The sequence below is a fragment of the Triturus cristatus genome, chromosome 3_2 (assembly GCF_964204655.1).
Source record: "Triturus cristatus chromosome 3_2, aTriCri1.1, whole genome shotgun sequence".
NCBI classification, from domain to species: domain Eukaryota; kingdom Metazoa; phylum Chordata; class Amphibia; order Caudata; family Salamandridae; genus Triturus; species Triturus cristatus.
This window is the reverse complement of record NC_140584.1, coordinates 1,028,188,271-1,028,212,195: the sequence shown is the minus strand read 5'-3', so window position 1 is coordinate 1,028,212,195 and position 23,925 is coordinate 1,028,188,271. Positions and strand designations below refer to the sequence as shown.

Sequence of the window (23,925 nt, the reverse complement as noted above, 5' to 3'; positions counted from 1 at the left end):
CGATTGGTTAATCAAGGCATCCACTTGACAAGAAGCCTAGCATCATTACAACTGGACGTAAGTAGTCCTTCAACGACTGGGTCTTCACATTAACTAAAAGTCCATTCCCACTGCAGTTCCGACTGCAGAATTTAGGGGCTACCATCGACACCATGCAGGCAAGAGTGTCCTTACGATGAGCGAATGTAATCGTTTATCCAAATTGGCACTCTCTCATGAAAGCCTCTCATCCCACAGTGACCTCTGTCCTCTTTCCGACTACATGGTCTCCTGTATCTTCCTCACCATGAATGCACGTCTCCACATGCGTCCCCTTCAGGAATGTCTATTGGACCAATGGGACCAAGCGTCAGGCAATAGGAAAGACCGGATCATTCTCTCCCCTCATGCGAAGCGTTCTTGGACGTGATGGCTCTCCAACCAACCTACTTCAAGGAATGCCCTTTCACCAATATGTTCCTTCTCAGACCTTAATGACAGATACATTGTTGCTTGGGGTGCATAGCCCACATGGATCACCTCGAAATTCAAGGCACATGGTATCCGAGGGAAATGACATATATCAATCTCTCTGAACTCCAGGCAGTCTTCCTAGAGCTGAAAGCGTTTCACCCCTCATTCAAGACCCTATCCCTGCTTGTCAAGACAGGCAATATACAACCACCATGTACTACCTCAACAAGCCGGGGTGAACAAGGTTCAGACCTTACCCCAAGAATCCCAATTTAGAAATGGCTCCTGACCAGGAACCTGTAAATCACGGCAATTCACCTTCCAGGTGTCAAAAATGTGCAGGTAGGTCCCCTTAGCAGGGTTCCACAAGAAAACCACTAATGGGTCCTTCACAACAAGGTCATGCAGGACCTCTTCAGGCTGTGGGGTGTTCTGCACATCGATTTTTCGCCATTGCAGAAAACAAAAAAAATGCCACGACTTCACAGTGACATACTACTAACCAGGGACTCTGGGGAATGCCCTATGGGTTGACTGGTCTGGCAAATTTCTCTACACCTTTCTGCCAATGCCACTGATTTCAGTCAGTCCTCATCAAGCTATCCTGCTCAAGAGTAAGTGTCTTCTTGATGGTCCCTGAGTGGGCATGTCAGTGGTGGGTCACAGACATTCTCTGGTCAGTGTCCACATATCAAGCTGCCATGCAGATCAGACCTAATCATGTTCGGAGGACAGATGGCTCACCCCATCTCTTCCCCTAGAATTTGGCTGCATGGCTCCTGACCTAGCGCAGTACGAACATCTGGACCTGCCACAAGACTGCATGAACATCCTCAAAAGAGTAAAACGGCCTTTACTTCCTACCGAAAGGGTCCTTCACAAACCTTTTATTTTCTTCTTTTTTTTAATCCCAGTAATCAAGAATTTTTTTAGAGGGGTTGAAAGCCCCCAACCTCCCACCACCCAAATTTGGCACTCTTCTCTTCTTTTGGAGCTTAACATAGTTCCTTCAAGTCTCATGCAGGAGCCTTACAGACCTATTCATAAGGCATCCCTGCAACATTTCTAATGGAAAACTGCTTTCCTCCTAGCAATATCGTCCGCTCCTAGGTTTAGTGAAATCGAAACCTTGTGCTCTAACCTTTGACATTTTTTCACCGTAGTATGATAGTCATGAGGACTCACCTACAATTCCTACTCAAGGTTTGTAGGAAAGTGGGTTTGTGCAGTACCTACCCCCCCCCCCCCCCCACACACACACACACTTTTTGCCAGACAACTGATGCACTATTCCTTGGTCCCTGCCAATCCGGTTCCCAGGGCCTGCGTTCTTTCCCCAAATCTAACCCAATTGGCATCTCTGGCCACAGGTCAGCCCTTGGTAAATGTGACCAGGGAAGACCTCTATGGGCTGCAGCACGTATTGTGCCTTCCTCAGAGGCCCTGTACCTTTACACACACTCTGCCTTTGCAGGCTGTGTGTTTTGGAGCAGAACAAAGTGAAGTCGACATGGCACACATCCCCGTGTACCATGCCTACAACCCACTGCCCTGGCATAGATCAGTCACCCCTCTAGCTAGGTGCCCTATGCCAGTGGTGAGGGCACAGATGCATGAACCCTGTACCCCTACAGTGTCTAAGTCCATTCAAGACATTGTAAGTGCAGTGCCGGAAGTCTTTGGAAGTGAAGGCAGGCAGGTTCTCCGGGGTTTCAGAGGTTGCTGGCTGCAGGACACACTAGGATTTTGCAGGAGCAGGTTTGAGGGGAGACGGGCCTGTAGGGCTGGAGCCAAGTCGGTGGGTGTCTTCCTCTTGTTAGCTGGCTACACGGCTGTTCGGTCCTTCTTTTCTTCTTGTCATTTCTGGATCTGAGGAAGCAAGGGTCAGGGTGCCCCCAAAATACTAGATTTAGGGGTGTTACGGGTAGGTAAAGGGCAGGGACCAGTGGGTCCCTTCCCTGGGGTGGGTATATTGTGCCACCCTCCAGTGGGAGGAGGGCAGGAGCTTGTCCCTGGTTGGTTGGGTCCCCCCTGTCCTCAAGATGGCAGGGACTCGGAGCTGTGCTTCACCTTGCCTCCCCCACCTGAGGTGTGGAGTTGGCAGAGGTGGGCACACCTCTCTCCTTCACTTGTTTTTCCCGCCGAGTCTCCAGCCCAAAGTGGGGGGGTAGAACCAGTAGGGACCAGTTGCTGGAAGCAGCAAATGGTCTAGGGAGGCTCACGAAGGCGACATGCCTTTTTGAAGCTTCACCTTTGTGAACCCCTGCCCATCCAGGGGGAGGAGGCTTGGGATGAGGTGAACCCCTGCCCATCCAGGGGGAGGAGGCTTGGCACCTTGTCCCAGGATGTGCATTGTTTCAGGCCCTAGAGAGCAGCAGGCTCTCTACCCAGGGGTCCAGCTACATGTCTGGTCGAGGCAGCTGAAAGCAGCCACTCAGCCTGGGCACTAGTGGTGGGTTAGTTTTCAGGGGGCATCTCTGAGATGCCCTCTGTGTGCATTTTTCATTAAATCCCACACTGGCATCAGTGTGGGTTTATTGTGCTGAGAAATCTGATACCAAACTTCAGTTTTCAGTGTAACCATTATGGTGCTGTGGAGTTCGTAATGACAAGCTCCCAGCACCATATATTCTTAATGGCAGTACTGCACTTACAATGTCCAAGAATGCACTTGGACACTGTAGGGGTACAGGGCTCATGCACCTGTACACTCCCCACTGGTATAGTGCACCCAGCTTGAGGGGTGGCTGACCTATGCCAGGACAGTGGGTTGTAGGCATGGCACACTGGGATGTGTGCCATGTCGACTCTTCACTTTGCCTTTGCAGGCTGCATGTGTTGGTGCAGAACAATGTGTGTGTAAAGGTACAAGGCCTTTATGAGTGGCACAATCAGTCCTGCAGCCCTTGGGGGTCTTCCCTGGTCACAGTGCCCTGGGTACCTGTGGTACCATTTTACCAGGGGCTGACCTGTGGCCAGAGATGTCAATTGGGTTATTTTTGGGGGAAGACCACAGGCCATGGGAACCTGATTGGCAGGGACCCAGGGCACATCAAGTCAAAGTGCATCATTAGTCTGTCTAAAGGGGGTGGGGGCGTGGGGTTACTGCAACAGAAACCCACTTTCCTACAGAGGGGTTGCTGGATACCCAAACATGGACTAGTGTGGTACTTGGCGGAAGCCAGTTAACTGGACACTTCTCCAGATACTGGCATGCTTTCTCGCCCTACTGTGGTGATTACATAGGAGGAAGCGTCTTTTGCAATGGCGGTGAGGAAGGAGGCAGAGGTCCTGGACCGAAGCCTGCCTTCTGTCACTGTCAAGACTGACTTCTTGACACAGGTGCTTCAGCCTGGAATGACTCCCCTCAGAAGAACTTCTCCCTTTCACTGAAACCCTTACTGACATCCTGCTTGTGCTTGGTCCAAGCCCAGCACAGGGTGATTGGGGTGGGGGCCAAGTTTCTCACGCAACACCCTACCCCAGAGAGCTTGGACATCCAAGCCTCAACCACCTATGTAAATCCTGCCGCATTCCCTACCGCCCCACTGGATAGGCAGTTCAAGAGGCTGGACACCTTGGAAGAAAACCAGCCTGGCACTGCGGTCTGTGAGAACCTAGTGCCTTTTGGGTTGTTACTCCATGCTCTATGGAATTTGGTTGTGCAGGTACTGCCCATGGTACTGGGGGAGGTTCAAACTATACACTCCCAGGCTGTTGCCAACGGGAGCGAAGTTCATGATCAGATGTTCACTGGCTACCACTGACTCGCTGGGCAGAGCAGTTTCATTGCCTTACGTGCCATTCAAAGCTGACAAACTAGCTTTTCTGGGGATTTCCAAGCATGACTTATGGAATTCACCTTTGGCTCCGTCTCTTCGGAGACCTAAGGGTTCAGTGCTGGAGCGCTTCAAGGACAGCAGGGCTATGGATAGACCTTTGTGCCTTTCCATGTCCCCTCGCCATCCCTTATCAGTCTTTCACTCCTTTTGTGGTCACAGAAGGGGTTCCAGTCACATCTATACCCTCCCAGCCACCGCTGCGCACAAGCTTCCCAGCATCTGTGTGGCAGAGGATGCAATACCTACAGACCAGAGCGTCAGGCACCCAGAGGTCCAGCCAGTCCACTACTGCATCTTGTTTGTGGGTACTGTCCTCTACCACATGCCTGCTATCATTTGTGGGCTCTGCAAAGGGTCCTGAAGTTCCAGTGGGCGCAGCATCCGGGGAATCTCCAACGTGACCCAGTTCTCGAATGAAACTGCAAAAGATGTGCAGTGATTAACTGCAATTTGGTCAGTGGCAGACCCCTCTACCCCCTCCCCCAACCAGATCTGACAGTGGTAACTGATGGGTCATTCCTGTAGTGAGGTGGCCATCTGGGAGAGGCGAAGATCAGAGGCCTCTTGTTGCTTTCAGAATCGGTTCTCCACATCAATCTTCTGGAGTTCCGGGCAATCTGGCTAAATTTAAAAGCCTTTTTGGTCTCCATGAAAGGAAGGCTGGTGCAGGTGTTCACGTTCAACACCTCTGCCATGTGGTACTGCTGCAAACTCGGTGGGTAGGGCCGTGGGCCCTCTTCAAGAGGCCCTGTGTCTCTGGGTAAGGCTGGAACATCAGGGCATATATTCCTAGTGGACTCTGGGCAAACACATTTGAAGATGCCTAGCGGATCACAATGGCATCTCCATTCGAAGGTGGTGCAAGGTCTTTTTCAACAGTGGGTGGAGCCTTGCTTAGATCTGTCCGCTGCCGCCAACACGCAATGTCTGCAGTTCTGTGCGCTGGAGTTTCTAAGGCAGCTCTCACTCTGAGACGCTTTTCTTTTTGAGTGGAGTTCAGGCCTCCTCCATGCCTTTCTGCCCATATCTCTCCTGCCCAGAGTTCTCAAGAAGTTCATGAACGACCGGGCCAAGTCATCCTTGTGGCTCCTGTTTGGCCTCAGAGTTTGGTATCCCGAGCTGTTGAACATTGCCATCGGTCCTCCGATCAGACTGCCTCTTAAGTATCTTCTGTTGCAGCAGAAGGGAAGAGTTTTCCACTCTGACTCTTGCGTAGAAATTGAGGGGTGACAGTTGACCGCTTTCACCTCCTGCCCCTCACCCCCAAGTCTGATGGTTCCGACAGTGAGGCATCTTTACACCATAACTTTTTACACCTGCTGCTGGTTCGTTTGTGTCATGATGTGCAGAAAAACAGGTAGTGTACCCTGCTCCCACAGGTTAAGTAGTTATCAGTAGTTGCATTTATATTGTAACCAGCAGAAGTGCCAGAGTGGTACTTTGCAGGGCACCCCGTTTTATTCTTTATGGTTTAGAAAAGAATGGCAGAAGTATTGTTGTGACTAATATCGAAACTCCTACCTTTTGAAACTGCATAGTGGATACAAGTTAGTCTCAAGTAAATAAGTTATGAACTTGAAACTACCTGTTATAAACTTGCAAAATAGTTTCTTGTATGCAGGAGAAAATATAACATTCTCTATAGGAGAGCAGGGCTAGTGGAATGGCGCATTCCTGCTTGCAAACATAGCGGTTTTGTTATCTGTAATAAAGAACCAAATACTCCTATCACATACAGATTTTTGCATTCCTCAGATGCTGGATGTAAATGCAGTCTACTCCTGATGCTCCATTTTCATGGTCTTCCATGACTAAAGTTTGGCTAGCCAGTGGTCTGAAGGATGTGGGTATTTCAATATTGGGACCTTCTATTACATCTTATCTTGTCCACTTCTTTCAAACCTTTTCATGTGACGCAGTAAATCCATATTGATCACATTAATGATGTGCATTTCTAATGGGGTTTTTATGCAAGCAGTGTACCTCTAAATGATACCAAGTTGATGGGATAATTGACTTGACGGAACATCCAGATTGATTACAATGGAAGGGTGGCAAGCACAGTAAAAAATCTGGGCAGATGCAAAGAGGGGTAATGCACTACAAAGCCCTGTGGCTGTGTTTTTGTTTGAAGGGAGTTTGAGAAATTCTATTGTGTAGGCTTCTTGGGTAAGTATAGAACTTTTCCTTATGGAAGTCATTAATATTCTGGGCATCTCGGTGGGCAAGGCATACCTTATTTGATTGTTGTATTGTGGCACTACCAGACATTTTCTTCAGTACTTTAAGGAGTAAAATTGAATTAATGTTTTCTATTGTTTATTTCTTTCCACCCATTTAATTTCATCACATGCTGCCAGGATTGATTTTTGCTTTTTATTCATGGTAGGTCCGGAGTCTAGACAACCTGAAAGATTTTGGAGACTGTGTGATCTCGCTCCAGGCAAGTGTTGTGAAGAAGTTCCTTCAGGGTTTTATGGCACCAAAGCAAAGGAAGAAGAAGCCACAGTCTGATGATTCTGCTGTCAAGGCAGAAGAAGTGGATGATGAGAAGAGACTGATAGAAGAAGCAAAGGTATTATGCTTAAGTAACTTTAGTATCCCCTTTTACTGGAGTAGTTTTGGCCAACCAAAATAGCATTGGGGACGTTTTTGTTTTTCAGTGGTGCAAGTGCATTTTTGTTTACATTTTTTAGAAGCAAGCTATATGTAGTCAGATTTGTTTTGACTAGTAAATTAAAACACAATTATGGGAGTGCTCCTGTTTCTGAAGGCCAGCAGGTTGGGTTCCAGAATGGTGGGTTATTTCCAAAGAGGATTGTAGGAAGCTGGCTCTGTATATACTATACAATAATGAGGTATAGAGTGCACAGAGTCCAGTGGAACACCAAAGGTAGGCAGAGGTAAAAGTAGATAGCACCTTATTCTCTATTTTTGGTTGTGTGGGCAAGCAGTAAAGCTTTATCAGCGGTTAGTATTAAACATTTGTTGTACACCCTCAGACAAGAATTGATCTCACACACTCAAACTGAACTCGGACCAATTTGTTTGTATATAAAATATTGAGTTATTTTATTTCTAGAGCCAAGCCTGGTGCAGGTAAGTGAAATAACGGCTTTGCAAAATCTTATGTGCTGTTTTATAATTGAATACTGGTTCAAATGCAGTTGAATGAATTGCAGGTAAGTTTCAAAATTACTTTTCAGTTACTTTTTTGATTACTTTTCAGATTACTTTTTCTAATCAGTGTGATATGCCTAGCTATCACACTGAGACAGCTCCCAGACAAAAGGTATGCTAATCACTTAGCACATTTGCAGTTGGTCAATGTTCAATACAAACCAACTCCACACACAAATGTCCAAGAAAAGCAGTCAGTGCAATGCTATGGAAGGAAATAGTTATTGGTTTACAGGTAAGTAGCTTTTTGCGGGAGTTGGTATTCTGGGGTTAGAACCAGGGTTCCCCCAGGGTCGAGGATGCACTCTTAGAACACCCTCAGCGGCACTAGGGCAGCTGGGTGCAGAGTGCTGAGGCCCAATGTTATCCAGTTGGGGATAGGGGACCTCCGGTCGGTGGCTGCTCACGAGCAGGCCACAAGGTTGTGGGAGCAAAGCTCTTTGGGGTTTAGCTCAGGGCAAAGGGTGATCAGTTAGCATCCCAACGTACACTGGCAGCGGTGGCTGCGTGCAGGGTGCTGGTTTGGTGTCGGATTCCCTGTTGATTTCAATGGGGATTATCCAATTTCAATAAAGACTGCAGGCTCGGAGACGAAGATCTTCTGGAAGCGACCACCGGTTGGACAGGCAAGTCTGGTTGCTAGGATGCCGTCGGGTGGGCCACCCAGGGCCGTGGGACGTCTGGTGCAGGGGTGTCTTTAGGAATCCTGTTTTTTCTCACCAGCTCCGGTCGAGGGATCCTCCAGAAAGAGACTACAGGTGTCGTTTGGAGAGTTGAGGCAGGTCCGAGATCATGAGATCTCGGGATTGGATCGCCTGGCATACCACCTCGTGGTGTTGGGCCACTAAAACTCTGGCCGTGGGTGTCGGTGCAGAGTGCGTCAGACTCGAGGATTTGGCCGGAGCCAGAGTCTGTGGGTGAGCAAATCTGGTGCTCACGGCAGAGGAAGTCTTGTGGAAGGCTGGACAGGTCTTCTGGGTTCACGAGGTTGCTGACTGCAGGACACCCTGAGATTTCGCTGGAGCAGGTTTGATGCGTGGACGCCGGTTGGGCTGGAGAAAAGTCATTAGGTGTCCTCCTCTTAGTTCAGCACAGCTTCTTCGGTCCTCCTTGTTAGTTCTTGTCTGATGAGGCAAGGTTCAGGGGTGCTCCTAAATACTAGATTTAGGAGAGTTTCAGGAAAGTAAAGGTCGGGACCAATGGGTCCCTTCCTTTGGGTGAGTACACCACCTATTTGGCCACCCTCCAGTGGGAGGGGGGAATATATCTCTCAGGTTGGCTGAGTCCCCTGCATCTTCAAGATGGAGGGGACAGAGTTGTGCTTCACCTTGCCTCCCCCACCTGAGGGGTGGGGTTGGCATAGGTGAGCACACCTCCCTTCCTCACTTGATTTTTCTGCAGATTCTTCCTACCAAAGTGGGTGTCTGAACCGGTGGGGGCCAGTTGCTGGTAGCAGCAAATGGGTGGGAATGCTCACAAATGCTGCAAGTCTTTGAAGCTTCCCTTTCTTAGACCCTGCCCATCCTGGTGGAGGAGGCCTGGCACCTTGTCCCAGGATGTTCATTGTTCCAGACCCCCGAGAGCGGTAGGCTCTCGACCCAGGGGTCCAGAAACATGTCTGGTGGTGGCAGTTGGCGAGCATCGGAGATGCCCTCGTAGTGCATTTTTCATTAAATCCCACACTGGCATCCGTGTGGGTTTAATGTGCTGAGAAGTTTGATACCAAACTTCCCGGTTTTCAGTAAAGCTATCATGGTGCTGTGGAGTTCGTAATGACAAACTCCCAGCACCATATACACTAAATGGCAGTACTGCACTTAAAAGGTCTAAGAATGGACTTGGACACTGTAGGGTTACAGAGCTCATGCACCTGTACCCTCCCCACTGGTATAGTGCACCCAGCTAGAGGGGTGGCTTACCTATGCCAGTGCAGTGGCTTGTAAGCATGGCACCCAGGGATGTGTGCCATGTCGACTCTTCACTTCTGCACCAAAACACTCAGCCTGCAAAGGCAGTGTGTGGATGTAAAGGTATAGGGCCTCTAAGGGTGGTACTGTAAGTGCTGCAGTTCTTAGAGGCCTTCCATGGCCACAGTGCCCTTCGTACCTATGGTCCCCTTTACAAGGGACTGACCTGTGGCCAAAGATAACAATTTGGTTTTGTCTCACTGCAGTTTTAGGGAAAGAACGTATGCCCTGCGCACCTGTTTGGCAGGAACCCAGGGCACACTCAAAGTACATCAGCAGTTCAGCAAAAAATGGGGGGTAACCATGCAAAAAGAGGGCACTTTCTTACACTGAGTATCCGGGCTGCTTGGTGACTTCTCTCCGAATTCTTGTAGCGTGTCCCAGGAGCATCCACTGGCAGCTCAAAGTGGATACTTGTGTTGCTCCGGCAAGCTGAAGGTGGGGCCATAGTCCTTCACACACCGCTCTAGTAAACTGGGGTGGGAGGGCAAGCACAATTACAAGTAGATGGACACAGCGCTCTCCATGCGCTGAGCTGGAACCACCATCTACTCTCCAGCACTTGTGATTTTGAACAGCGGGAGTAGCACAGTCTGACTCTTCTTCCTGCTGCAACACAGGAGGCGGGGGGGGGGGGGGGGCATCAACTACAGGTCGTCCCACCCCACACAACAGGGACAGCACTCCTCACACAGTTCGGCTACTACCCTTCCAGGCAGGTTATTTTTAGACACCTTGACGTCTTTTGTATCCCTGAGACTTAACAGGAGGCCAGCACACAACAGTAGGCCAGCACACGCAAGACATTGGAAATTCTCCACAAGCTGGATACCACAGCAGGGTCAAAAGGCTGTCCTTTTCCTCCACCAGACAGAAGCTGCAACTGCAGGCCAACCCCACACTGCAAAGGGTCAGTACTCCTTGCAGCTCTTCTTCTTGGCAGGGTCCTCATGTTCCTGGAAGTAATCTAAAGTCCTGGGGTTTTAGGTATAATACTTATACCCCAAAATGTATTGGTTCTCTTTGTGGCAAAGGCCACTGAACCCAGTCTAAACCAGTGCTGCCCTTACTGGTGCAGCATGGCCACAGGAGGCGGAGACTGCATTGTGCAAAAGGAGACACAGCCTATTCAGGTGCAATCCCAACTCCTCCCACCACACTTAATGCATACCAGGTCTATTCAGGCCTGTGAGGAGTCACCCAGGCAAGGCAGGGCACACCTTAACCTCCCCCAGTGACTGTCTAAAGTGAGTGCACATCTCAGCTACTGTCACTCACACCAGATGCTGAATACCAGAGGCACACAGAATGGTGAAGTAAGAAAATGGCCACTTTCTAAAAGTGGCATTTTCAAACGGGTGATTTAAAAATGACCTTCACCAAAGGATGCATTAATAAATTCTGAGTTCAGAGTCTAAACTTAATGTTCGAGGCATATGGGCTGCAGATCACACGCTAGTGCATGGATCGCCATCTGGTGGTGGGCCTGGATGATTACACTTTGTTGTCCTGGAAGAGCCTTTGTATGGTAGATGACTCCTCTTCTGGAGCATTGTGCACATGGGCATTGACTCATCTTCTGTTTGTTTTTATCTGCCATCGGGCTCTGATGTGTATGTTGCTCGGTTTCCTTACCAATGTCCTTTCGATGCGCGTTCCTTGATTCCTACCGTCGGTATTGTTTTCGATCAAGACTTCCTTATACACGCGTCTCGAACAACCTTCACTTCTCGATTCCGGTGATCGTTGAGGGCCGTCGGGCCCAACTGCGCCATTGGGCCTTCGGCTCTTGGAAAGAACACCATTCAAGATGTGCCCTCAGTGTGGACACACATTCCCCCACACTGATCTACATGAGGTGTGCAATCTGTGCTTGTGCCAAGAGCACAAAAGCAGAGATTGCCAGGCCTGTGCTTCGTTCCGGTTGAAAAAGACAATCCGAGACCGTCTAGCTTGGACAGTCATGGCACAATCGTCTTCATCGGCACCAGACACCCTCGTCCAACCAACCGGAGTCCGAAGAAGAACAGCAGGAAGAAGTCATCGTTTCCGAAGCGGAGGATTCAGCTTCCAGAGCCGACGAGCAGGCAGAAGATGACGATCCCCTTCCAGCTGGTCAGCGGATCGTAAGTGTAGACATCGACCTTCTTGATACCTCCCACACCTCGTAAGGCTTCGGTTCCACCTCCAGGCCCAGGTGCACACCGATCACACACTTCCGATGCCCCGCCTTCGGGCCTAGCAATGAAGACTTCTAAAAAGCCTCTAGGCAAATCTGGCTCGAGTCAGCCTCCAGTCAATCCCGATAAATAGAAGGTTCTCAAACCGAAAGTGAAACCTATACAAACTCCAGCACCGAAGCAAACTTCGGCACCTTAAACTGTTGAACCAAAGCCAACTCTGGCATCTAAGCAAAACTTCGACACCTAAAACTGTCGATCCAAAACACGCTTCAGAACCAACAACTCCGGATCTGGGAAAAAAAGCTCCGATCCGAAGGAAAAACTCGAACCGAAAAAAGCTTCCGACCACAAGTCTTTGGAACCGAAACCACAAAACATTGCTAAACCCAGCAAACAGCTTGATCCAAAACATGGCAAGCCGGTTCCGAGAAAGGATTCTCCTATAGAAGAGCTCTTCCGTCCAGAGCCAAAGCAAAAGACTCTTCTTATTCACCTGCTAAAAGGAAACTGGAACCTCCTTCCACGGTCCCTCTCAAAAAGCATGCTCAAACTTCTCCCATAAGAATACCTTCACCACTTCCAGAAGTGCCAGACCCTTACATTTCCCTCACCACTCATCCCACAAAGCCCTGCACCAGCAGATGAAGATGAGGATAATTCCGGGAGGGTCAACAAGGAGGAACACAATCTGTGGCACTATCTGGGCTAGCACAGGAAATATGGAGATGGGCCATCCCACTTAAAATAGACCTACTAGCAATTCATCTTCCGGGGAAAGACAATGTGGAAGCAGACCGACTCAGCAGGCAGACGTCTGCATCACACGAATGGGAGCTCAACCAGCAGGAAATAGAAAAGCTTTTCCAGAAATGGGGTACTCCGCAAATAGACCTATTTGCAACACACCAGAATGCAAAATGCCATCATTTCGCATCCAGACAACCAGACCATCGGTCCCAAGGGAATGCGCTATGGATAAGTTGGTCAAAGACATTTTGCATACGCTTTTCCCCCCGATACCACTGATACACAGGGTACTCAGCAAATGCAGAATCAGCAACATGACACTAATACTGATAGCACCTCAGTGGGCCAGGCAATCCTGGTTCTCAAAGATAGTGGAAATGGCACAAGAACGAGCCCAAGAAGAAAGGCCCTGTTAACAATGCTTCACCCAGAACCAGAGGGTCTCAGCCTAGCAGCATGGCTCCCGAAGACCTAGAATTTGCGCACCTAAAACTACCAGCAAGTACTATGGCAGTACTCGGGGAGGCAAAGAGGCCTACCACAAGAAAGTGCTTCATAGCAAAATGGAAAAGGTTCTCCCAATGGTGCATCAAGGAGAAACTACAACAAAAGGTCACAAGGGAATCAACAGTACTAAGGTACTTGACGCACCTGCTACAAAGCAGATTAAGCTACACAGCCCTGAGGGTGCACTTTGCTGCGGTAGTGGCCTACACAAGGGGAGAAACAGGGCAAAGTTTCTTCACCTCTGAAGTGGTAAAGATATTCTTGGAAGGACCAGCATGGAACTTCAACGTAGTGCTAACTCAATTGATGAAGGCACCCTTCGAACCTATTCACAAGGCTACACTGCACATACTAAAGACTGCCTTCTTAGTGGCTATCTCATCACTACAAAGAGTGAGTTGCAAGCACTGACACTCCAAGAGCCCAACTTACAAATACACAAGGACAGGATTGTAATGAGCACGGACCCACACTTCATGCCAAAGGTGGTGTCTCGGTTCCATATTAAACAATCAAAATACCAAGTTTTTTTCCAAAAACTGACCACAAGAACAGAAAGGGATCTACGCACATTAGATGCCAGAAGGGCTGTAATGCACTATATAGAGAGGACAAAAGAGTGCAGGAAAACAAAACTGTTCTTTGTCTCCTTTGCAAGCAGGTTTCTGTGACGACCAGTCACCAAGAATACTATTGCACAATGGATTGCGCAGACAATCCAGCTCTGTCACAAGCAGGCAGGACAACAGTTACAAGGAGCAGCTCAAGCTCACTCAAGGAAGAAAGGAGCAACAATTGCGTTTCGAGCCAACACACCGATCCAAGACATTTGCCAAGCGGCAACATGGTCTTCAGTGCATACGTTCACTAAGCACTACTGTGTGGATATCCAGATGAACAAAGAAGCGCAAGTGGGACAGGTCTTGCAACACATTCAGTAACCAGTGCTCATCTTCCACCCAGCCACCACAATAAGGACAAACCGCTACAAAGTCTATTAACAGCATAGTGAATCCAGAAAGATTCACGCTGCAAAACATCTAGTTTCTTACCTGTCGGTGTCGTTTTGCAGCTTGAAGACTTTCTGGATTCACTAGCGAACCCACCCTCCTCCACCAGAAAGATGAGACAGGAGGAAACGGATTGAAAAGGAACAAGACTTTATAAAGTAACAGGGGAAACAAGATTAACACAAGACAAGAAAAAAGAATCCGAAGATGGCGACCAAAGGTGGGAGCTTCCGCAGAAGGCGCGCCGACGTCACGAAGGACACCAAATGGTGGGACGTCGCCGCCCACCTGGGCCACGAAAAACAAAGCGAGAAAATACTACGATTCCGGACCGATCCACAAGATGGCGGAATAATGGACAGCATAGTGAATCCAGAAAGTCTTCAAGCTGCAAAACTACACCGACAGGTAAACTATACGTTCCTACCTGTCTGGAACTCAATCACAACAGACAGGTGGGTGAGACCAATAATTCAGTCAGGTTATTGCCTAGAGCTCACTTCCACTCCTCCAACAATGCCACCCAGACAGCGTCCCATGTCACAAGAGCATCTCACACTCCTAAAACAGGAGGTTGTCTCTACTGCACAAACATGCAATAGAACCAGTTCCACTACACCATCAAAACACAGGGGTTTACTCTTTATTTCCTTATTCCCAAAAAAGACTGCTCCCGCAGACCTATACTGGACCCGAGACCCCTGAACCTTTACATAAACCACTTCCATATGGTCACATTACAGCAGGTCCTTCCTCTGCTAAAACAAGGCGATTTCCTTGATATCCTGGATCTCAAGGACGCCTACTTTCACATTCCCATTCGCCAAGCTCACAGAGTACCTTTTGGTTTTTAGTGGACGGTCAGCATTACCAATTCAAAGTCGTCCCCTCCCTCCACCCCCTTTCAGAGTCACTACAGCACCCCGAGTCTTCACAAAGAGTCTCGCGGTAGTAGCAGCACACTTGATAAGGGAAAACATCCATGTCTTCCCATATCTGGATGACTGGTTAATAAAAGCAGTCATACCAGCAATGCGTCCAGCACACACACACAAGACCATTCACCTCTTACACAAACTGTTTCACTATAAACAAAACAGTCGCACCTCCAGCCATCCCGGTCTCAACAGTATCTAGGTGCCACAATAGACCCCCTCCAAAGGACTTGCATCCCCCAATCCAATAAGAATACAAAGCATGCAAGTTCTTATACAAAAATTCCAACCGCAACACTCACTACCGGCTCGAGTGTTCATGCAACTAATTGGAAAGATGGCATCTTTCATTTTCGTAGTACCACACGCAAGACTGCAGATGCGCCCCCTGCAAGAGTGCTTAGCAAGCCAGTGGAACCAGGCTCACGGTCAGTTAACAGATCTGGTGGTGGTCGACGACCGGACACATCGTGCTCTGCAGTGGTGGAACACCAAAAACCTTTCCAAAGGACGGTCGTTCCTCGAGCCATTTCCACTGGTAATACTAACCACAGACTCATCCCTCGCCGGCAGGGGAGCTCATTTGTCAGAGCACACAGTACAGGGCAGGTGGACACCACAACAGAAGCTACTCCACATACACCATCTGGAGTTGCTAGCCATTTTTATAGCTCTAAAATAAATTCAAAATTACCTAACAAGCAAAGCTGTCTTAGTCCGCACAGAAAATGACAGCCATGTACTACATTCAAAAACAGGGAGGAACACACTCCTTACAGCTCTCCAGGCTGGCGCAGGGCATATGGAGGTGGGCCATTCCTCAAAACATCTACCTACTAGCAGAACATTTTTCAGGTGTTCAAAATCAGGTTGCGGATCTGTTGAGTCGTCAGACAACAGATTCACGAGTGGGAACTTCATCCACAAGTTCTTCAACCTTTCTTTCAAGTATGGGGACAGCCACAAATAGATCTGTTCGCCACACACCTAAACTCCAAATGCCCAAGCTTCGCCGCCAGGTATCCACTCCCATTGTCCAAAGACCATGCGATATGGCTGAGTTGGTCAGGCAGATTTGCGTACGCTTTTCCGTCTCTCCCACTCATTCCGTTAGTGGTGCGCAAGCTGCAGCAACACGCCCTGACACTGATTCTCATTGCACCAACATGGGCAAGGCAACTGTGGTACACCACACTACTTGAACTCTCAGTGGTACCACATCAAAAACTGCAACTCTCACCACACCTGTTAACACAGAACCATGGAGAGATCATGCATCCGGACCCCATGCAGCTCAACCTAGCAATTTGGCTCCTGAGGTCTTAGAATTTGGATAGGTCAACCGCCCACCTGATTGCACGAACGTTATCAAAGAAGCTAGACCTCCCACCTCTAGAGCTTGCTACGCAGCTAAATAGAAAAGGTTTGTTATATATTGCACCAATAACAAAATCAACCCACTAGATGTTTCCATCCAGAACATCCATATGCTACATGCTGCATCTTCACAAATGCAGTTTAGCATACTCCTCAAGCAGCTTACATCTTGCTGCTATAGCAGCTTACCTACAAAACAGACAGCATCTATCATTATTCAAAGTTCCTGCCATCAAAGCCTTCATGGAAGGTCTCCAAAGAATAATTCCTCCCAGGGTACCACCCTCCCCTGAATGGAACCTCAACATTGTTCTCACCAGGCTTATGGGTCCTCCATTTGAACCTTTGCATAATTGTGAATTACAATTTCTTTCATGGAAAGTTGCTTTTCTAGTGGCTATTACATCACTCAGAAGAGTAAGTGAGATCCAGGCACTAACAATTCAAGAAGCATTCTTGCAACTCCATCACAACAAGGTGGTTCTAAGGACAAATCCCAAATTCCTTCCAAAAGTCATTTCACCATTCCATCTCAATCAGTCTGAGTTGCCAGTGTTCTTCTCCCAACCTCAAACAGTTGCTGAGAGCTCTCCATACATTAGATGTTAAGAGCTCTCCTCTACTATATTGATAGGACAAAGCCATTTCGTAAAACAAATCTGCTTTTTGTGTCCTTTTCTCCTAAATACAAAGGTAATCCCATTTCAAAAACTGGGATTGCAAGGTGGATTGTTAAATGCATTCACGTTTGCTACCAAAAAGCAAAACTCACTCTATCCATTCCCCCTAAGGCTCATTCCACCCGTAAACTAGGGGCCTCTCTGGCATTTTTAGGGAACATTCCCTTAGAACATATCTGCAAAGCAGCTACATGGTCCACACCGCACACATTCACAAAGCACCACTGTGTAGATGTGCAAGCAAAACAAGCTAGTGTGGGCCAGGCTGTACTCAAAACACTATTTCAAACCACTGCAACAGATACTGGTTCGCCGCTGAGGGAGAGAACTGCTATGCAATCAATGCACTAGTGTGTGATCTGCAGCCCATATGCCTCGAACGGAAAATGCTACTTACCAGTATGCATCTGTTCTTGGCATGGAGGGCTGCAGATTCACACACGCCCACCCGCCTCCCCGGCTACCTCTATCTGTTCCAGTAATATCTTAATTAGATGCACTATGCATGAACATCTTTCTGTTCACATTTCCCGTAATGGCGAAAAACAATCTGAAGATGGAGTCGATGCTCACGCGCACAATGCTTCAAAGGAGGAGTCGTCTACCATACAAAGACTCTTCCAGGACAACAACAAAGTGTAATCATCTGGGCTCACTGCCAGATGGCGATCTATGCACTAGTGTGTGAATCTGCAGCCCTACATGCCAAGAACAGATGCATACTGGTAAGTAGCATTTTCCTTTCCTATCTTATCCGTATTGTAATTTATCCATGTGAAAATGTTAGTGCAACCCCAATGATAAATCTATGGGACAGATAGCCTTTCAACAGTGAAAAATGAAATGCACAGTATTTTACTGTCAGGACATGTCACACTCACTAGTACATGTCCTACCTTTCATATACTCTGTACCATGCCCATGAGGTTACCTTGGGCCTACCTTAGTGGTACCTTGCATGTAAGGAACGGTAAGATTTGGGCAGTTCACAACTGCGCATGCAGACACTACTGTGGTAGGTCTGAGTTACATTTATAGGGCTACTCATGTGGTTTACAGGCCCTGGCACACATCGTGCACTTTTCTAGGGACTTGCCAGTAAATCAAATATGCCAATCATGGATAACCAATCATTGTCACAACTTATACAGAGTGCATAAGCATTTTAGCACTGACCAGCAGTGTTAAAGTGCCCAGAATCCTATAGCCAACGAAAACTGGGTCAGATAACTAGGAGGCAGAAGGCAAAAAGTTTGGGGATAAACCTGTCAAAAGGGCCAGGTCTAACAGCAGGTTATTTGACCTAAGCCCATGCCCATTAGAGGCCTCCCTGTTCACGCACATGAGTCACTGAGTACCATGATAATTGGACTGATTGTCTTGCCATAGGGGCCACAGATTCCCGACTATGACTGTGATGCGCCTAGTCAGGACGAGAGGGGAACTTATTGAGAAATACGCACTAATTTTGTTGACACCACAAATCTTTCAAATGTGCAGATTGGCCCAGATTCCAGCTATAAGGATCAGAACCTGACATGTCTAGGGCGGGAAAGTCCGGGCTATTGGCCAGGAAAGTCAGGAGAAATAGGTGGGTCGGAAATGATTGCTTACGTCTTATGTTTTGCCAAGAGGCAACTAGTTTGACTTATCCCTACCCGGACCTCATCCGGTGAAATGCCCACCTCTAGTAGGTGCAAGTCTGCCTCCCAACCCTACTTGGGGCTGGGGGGGTGGGCCTCAACATCTCAGATACTCGCCCTGGAGCTGCCAATCCAGGTCTTGGGCCAGAGTCAAAATTGAACAGCATTGTTTAAAAACCGCAAGAACCTCCATAGTTTGTTGCAGAGTGCCCTCCTCGTCCTTTATCGCCTTGATGTGGTCGTGCCTGGCTATCAGCTGCAACCTGTGGGCCAAGAGTCTATCTTCCTTGCCAGCACCTTTATAACCAGTTTGAGCAGTTTCCAGGTATCCTCCCCCGAAGCCTGCGAAGTTCCCAAAGGGTCCGGATTGTGCCTCACTTTTTGTGTTGTCAGCATGGGATTTCAGAGTTTCCAGTTCTGCTTTGCATAGTTTAGCCACGCGTTTAAACGTTGCCGTATGGTAAGTTGGTGCCCCTAGGATTACTTCCTTAGCCGCATCCCAAAGGGGGAACACCTTGCCAATTCTATTCTCAAAGTATTTGTTCGAGGCATGTGAGCTGTAGATCACATGCTCTGCATTCTCCTGCCATCTAGTGTTGGGTCCGGATGTTTGCAAGTTGTTTTTCTTCGAAGAAGTCTTTTCCAGACATGAGGTTATAGTGCACATGGGCATTGACTCCATTGTTAGTTTATTTCCGCCATCTGGTTCGTACGTGAATTGTTGTGCTGCGATTCAACAGTTTTTCCGGTTCCCCTTGGTGCGCAATACTCACCCTCAACTGTATTATTTTCGATTGCGTAATTCCATTCTCTGCGAATTGTATGTACTGAAAAATCCCTCTTTGATCGGGTAGCTTGTGGAAGGCCTTCGGGCCTACCCACGTCGGTCCGCCTTGCAGTAGATGGAATGGACACCATTTAAATTCTGCCCTTTGTGCCATGTGAAGTTTCCGCACACCGACTGGCAGGAAGTGTGCAACCTGTGCTTGTTTCCGGAGAACAGGACTGCGACGCGTGTAATCCTTTCCGATTGAAGAAAACCCTTTGTGATAGTCTTGCTTGATGTCGCAGAATGCAGAGTCAACACACCAATTCCATTCCAGACCTTTAAAGCAAAGATTCAGAATAAGAGACCGGAGATGCCATGGGAGCCAAGGAAGAACAAGACCCGATCTCCATCTCCGAGAGTACAGATCCTCCCTTGCCCCAAAGTCCACCTCAGCCCAAGAAGAAGGCTTCGGTCCAACCCCTGCCTCCGTGCCACGGTTGGCACAAGACCATGTTACTCCAGTATTGGAACTTTCATAGATACCCATAGCTTGTATCATTCCCCGTCTTCGGAATGGAAGCCTCGGTAAATAAAAAATACCATAGCAGTAGGTACAAAAAAAGGCCTAGGCCTCCTCTCATTTTGTAGCACATCCACCTCTTTTGGTAAGAGACCAAAATAATACAACAACCAATCAGATTAGCCTCACCCCATAGAACCCTCCTGAGAGAACCTCAGAGCCTCAGATTTTCTACCGCACGTTGTGCAAGGGAGTCTCCACTGAGCTCTGCTCAGATTTCTTTTCAACTTCTGTGTTTTTTCAACTGTTTTTCTCTTCAGCGTTCTTCAGGATGTCTGACAAGGAGAAAAAGGCTTTCTTCAAAGCCTGTGCTACTTGTTCAAAGAGGCTTTATGTGGAGTACAAACATAAGGACTGTATTTGTTTGTACCCTGACCACAAGGCCACCGACTGCAAGATCTGTCGTACCTTCTCTTCAAAGACCTTGAGGGACATTTACTCACCTGGTTGCAAAAGTTAGTCACGAAAAGACCCTGTTTTGAGTAACAGTGATTATGCCTCCTCTGCAACATCTTCGAGGACATCTCAAGATGGGTAGGTCTTCACCTTCAACTTCTTCTGACCCTCCTGCCAAGGCCTTACAAAAGATCTCTGATAGGTCTGACAGGCGCAGTCCCATCAAATCTCCTCACTGAGGTGTAAAGGAGAGGGAAGGACTGGTTTATGTGGCACATTTTATTAAGAAGGCGAGTTTTGGGCTTTCGGTTTCACCTCCACCTGCTGAGAAGCCAAGACTATTTAAAAAAAAAACAATAAAACAGCTTCCGTCGTGCCAGAGTGGAAAGCTGACAAGAAAATCCACCCAACTACAGCATCGGGTACGTCAACAACGGTGTCCAAATCCATAGACGTCGATTTCAGCTCCATCGACAGGCTCGTCGACGAGACCTTCGTCGTCTCCAGTACCTTCGTCGACGACTACTTCGTCGACCCTGCATCCTAAGATTCAAGTTTCCATGTCGACTGTGATGACTAACTCGACGAGTATGACGACGAGGATGGTGATGACGACTATGACATCTACAGCTTCCAGTATAATTCGCCCCAGACACCGCCAGGGTTCTGTGTATTACTAAGGACACAAGTCATCGCTGAGTGGCTCTAGCACCTTAGAGACCCGTGGCCCCTGACACTCTAAGAGCCCGGGTACTACAGGATCCTCTGTCACTACTGGGGCATCAATATTTGGCACCAATGCGGTGACCCATGTAGTTTTTCTAGGAGCATCTTGTTTAATTCCGGGTCCCTTTAGTTTGTTGTAGGATTTTCCCAAAGGTATCTTGTTTAGCCCTATTCCAAATTGCGTCCCTTATTGCTTCCATTCTTGTCTCTTTCCCCGGAGCCCTTATTAGAATTTTTGTAGTGGCTCTTGTTCATTGTTTTGGAGGTGACACTTGTACCAGTGCTGGATTTACGGGGCCCCTACTTGTGTGTAAGGGCCCCACTGGTATTTCTTCGGCCTAGAAGCCATTCCTCCTCGTACAAGACATAGGGGGACCCAAGACGCCGGAGGAGGAGCCTCCTCTTCAGGGAACGTGTAACCAGGAACAGCAGGAAGAAGAGGGGGCACCATGTCTTCGCCAAGCCCGGGCAAGGATACGGATGGACACTGATGTCGTCAAGCTGTATCCTTCCATAACAGCAAAGCAGCTCAGCTGTTCAATTGGGGCCGGGTTACTCTCTGTTGCTCTTGTCAACCAAACCAGAAGTGATAAGTGATAATGATGGGTCTTCTAGCCTCTTCCACATGCATACACTACAAACTTACTACTCTGGTTCACCAGTACCCCTTGTGAACCATTAGAACTGCCCCTTAATGGAGTGGCTCTCTTCTTTTTAAATGCACAAAAATGTAATCACCGATACTACTTGCATATATTTGTCGGTATATGGAGTAGAGGCTTCAGCTGGATATGTTGTCTTTGACTTTTGTTGGGTTGTCCGCATTTTTTGCACTGGGAAATTGTGGTACTCCATAGCGGTCAGTCTCTGCTGTTGCCACTCAGTGATGGCTTTAAAGTCAATTAATTGCGCCCCCACTCACTCCCACCACACCTTTCCACAGTAACGTTATTGTTTTGGGACCCATACCATCTAATTTCTAATGATACGAGACCATGTTTATTAGCTGTAGGCATCTGGTGCAATATATTTCAGTGTCTTATGTTGCCTACAAGTGTGTTGGTATTGGGGTCGTGGACATCCCTCCACAACACTACCCAGTCCGCTCGCTCACTCACTCCCTCGCTCTTTCTTTCTTACACCCGCTCTTTCTTTCTTACACCCGCTCTTTCTTTCTTACACCCGCTCTTTCTTTCTTACACCCGCTCTTTCTTTCTTACACCCGCTCTTTCTTTCTTACACCCGCTCTTTCTTTCTTACACCCGCTCTTTCTTTCTTACACCCGCTCTTTCTTTCTTGCACTCGCTCTTTCTTTCTTGCACTCGCTCTTTCTTTCTTGCACTCGCTCTTTCTTTCTTGCACTCGCTCTTTCTTTCTTGCACTCGCTCTTTCTTTCTTGCACTCGCTCTTTCTTTCTTGCACTCGCTCTTTCTTTCTTGCACTCGCTCTTTCTTTCTTGCACTCGCTCTTTCTTTCTTGCACTCGCTCTTTCTTTCTTGCACTCGCTACTACTCACTCTGTACTACTCACTCTGCACTCTACACTCTACCTCTCTACATGCACACGTGTGTATATATATGCATTTATATATATGTATGTGTCTATATAAATATATGCATGTGTGTGTATATATAATATATATATATATATGTGTATGTATATATATATACACATCTGCATATCTATATAAATGCATGCATACATATATGCGTATATATATGCATGTTATGTACATGGAAGTTTTAAAAACACTAATAAAAGCAAAGCTAAAAAGCCACCTAATTACAAACAGAATTGCTTAAACGAAGGCGAGACCTATTGCATTTTAATGCTTATGTTCGAGGCATATGAGCTGCAGATCACACACTTAGGATAGTAGATCGCCATCTGGTGTTGGGCTCGGATGCTTGCAGGTTGTTGTCTTCGGAAGAAGTCTTTGGTCACAAGATAGGTGACTCCTCCCTTGGACTACAGTGCGCATGGGCATCCACTTCATCCTCAGATTATCCGCCATTGGGTTCGGATGTAACTTTTCCACTCCGGTTGACAATCTCAAATACAAGCTTTTCGAAGCGAAAAAACTTCTAACAACTACATTGAAGCCTTCACTCGACATCGAATTCATCGGCTCGATTCCGGACATCGATGCGGGCGGTTGGGCCTATTCACGCCGTGAGGCCTACGGCTCATGGAAAGGACGCAGTTTAAAAAATGCCCCAGTGTGGAGCAAAATTTCCGCACAGTGACCATCACAAAGTCTGCAACCTGTGCCTATCACCGGAACATGACGAAGCCAGCTGTCCAGCCTAAGCAGCATTTCGATCCAAAAAGACCATTCGGGATCGAAGAGCTCGACGCTATATCATGGCACACAAACCAGCCCCGGAACCAGAAAACATCTTTGATGGTCCCGATGTCCCGGAAGAAGATTCCGAGGAACTTCAAATCATCTCAGAAGCAGACGACTCAGACGACCCCATTACTCCTGGGCAACGCATGAGTACCACTGCCCCTGCCCCAACCCCTCCAAAACCAAAGGCATTGGTCAAGACTTCGCCAGCTGGCCTCAGTTGAGACCGAAAACACCCTTTAGAAGCCCCGCCTCCGGGTTCGGCTCCGAAGAAACATAAGCCTTCCGGTGGCTCGGGCGGAGCAAGCCGTATGTAATTGTACCTTCGGCACTGAAGACGAAAGACCCCTCGGCACCGAAATCGGATCCGACACCCTCGGCAACGAAAACCTTGAGGCCCATAGATAAACCAGCACCCAAACTTCCCAAGCCGAAAGACTTAACTTCGGCACCGAAACCTTCATCGGCAACAACCTTCATCGGCACCAAAATTACCGGCTAAGGACAATAATACACCTCCTAAAGCCAAAGACTCGACCGATCAACTAAAACCTAGATCGGAACCGAAAAAATCGGTGCC

The 23,925-nt window shown here is 48.0% G+C and overlaps 1 protein-coding gene across 1 annotated transcript in view; it reads left to right on the top strand.

The window, feature by feature from the left end:
- BAZ1B (bromodomain adjacent to zinc finger domain 1B) overlaps nt 1–23,925 on the top strand; it is a 314,567-nt gene that overhangs the window by 163,114 nt on the left and 127,528 nt on the right. The window contains exon 13 of the mRNA XM_085649665.1: nt 6,685–6,870. Coding sequence (XP_085505791.1) covers nt 6,685–6,870 — 186 coding nt within the window. The remainder of the gene's footprint in view (nt 1–6,684; nt 6,871–23,925) is intronic.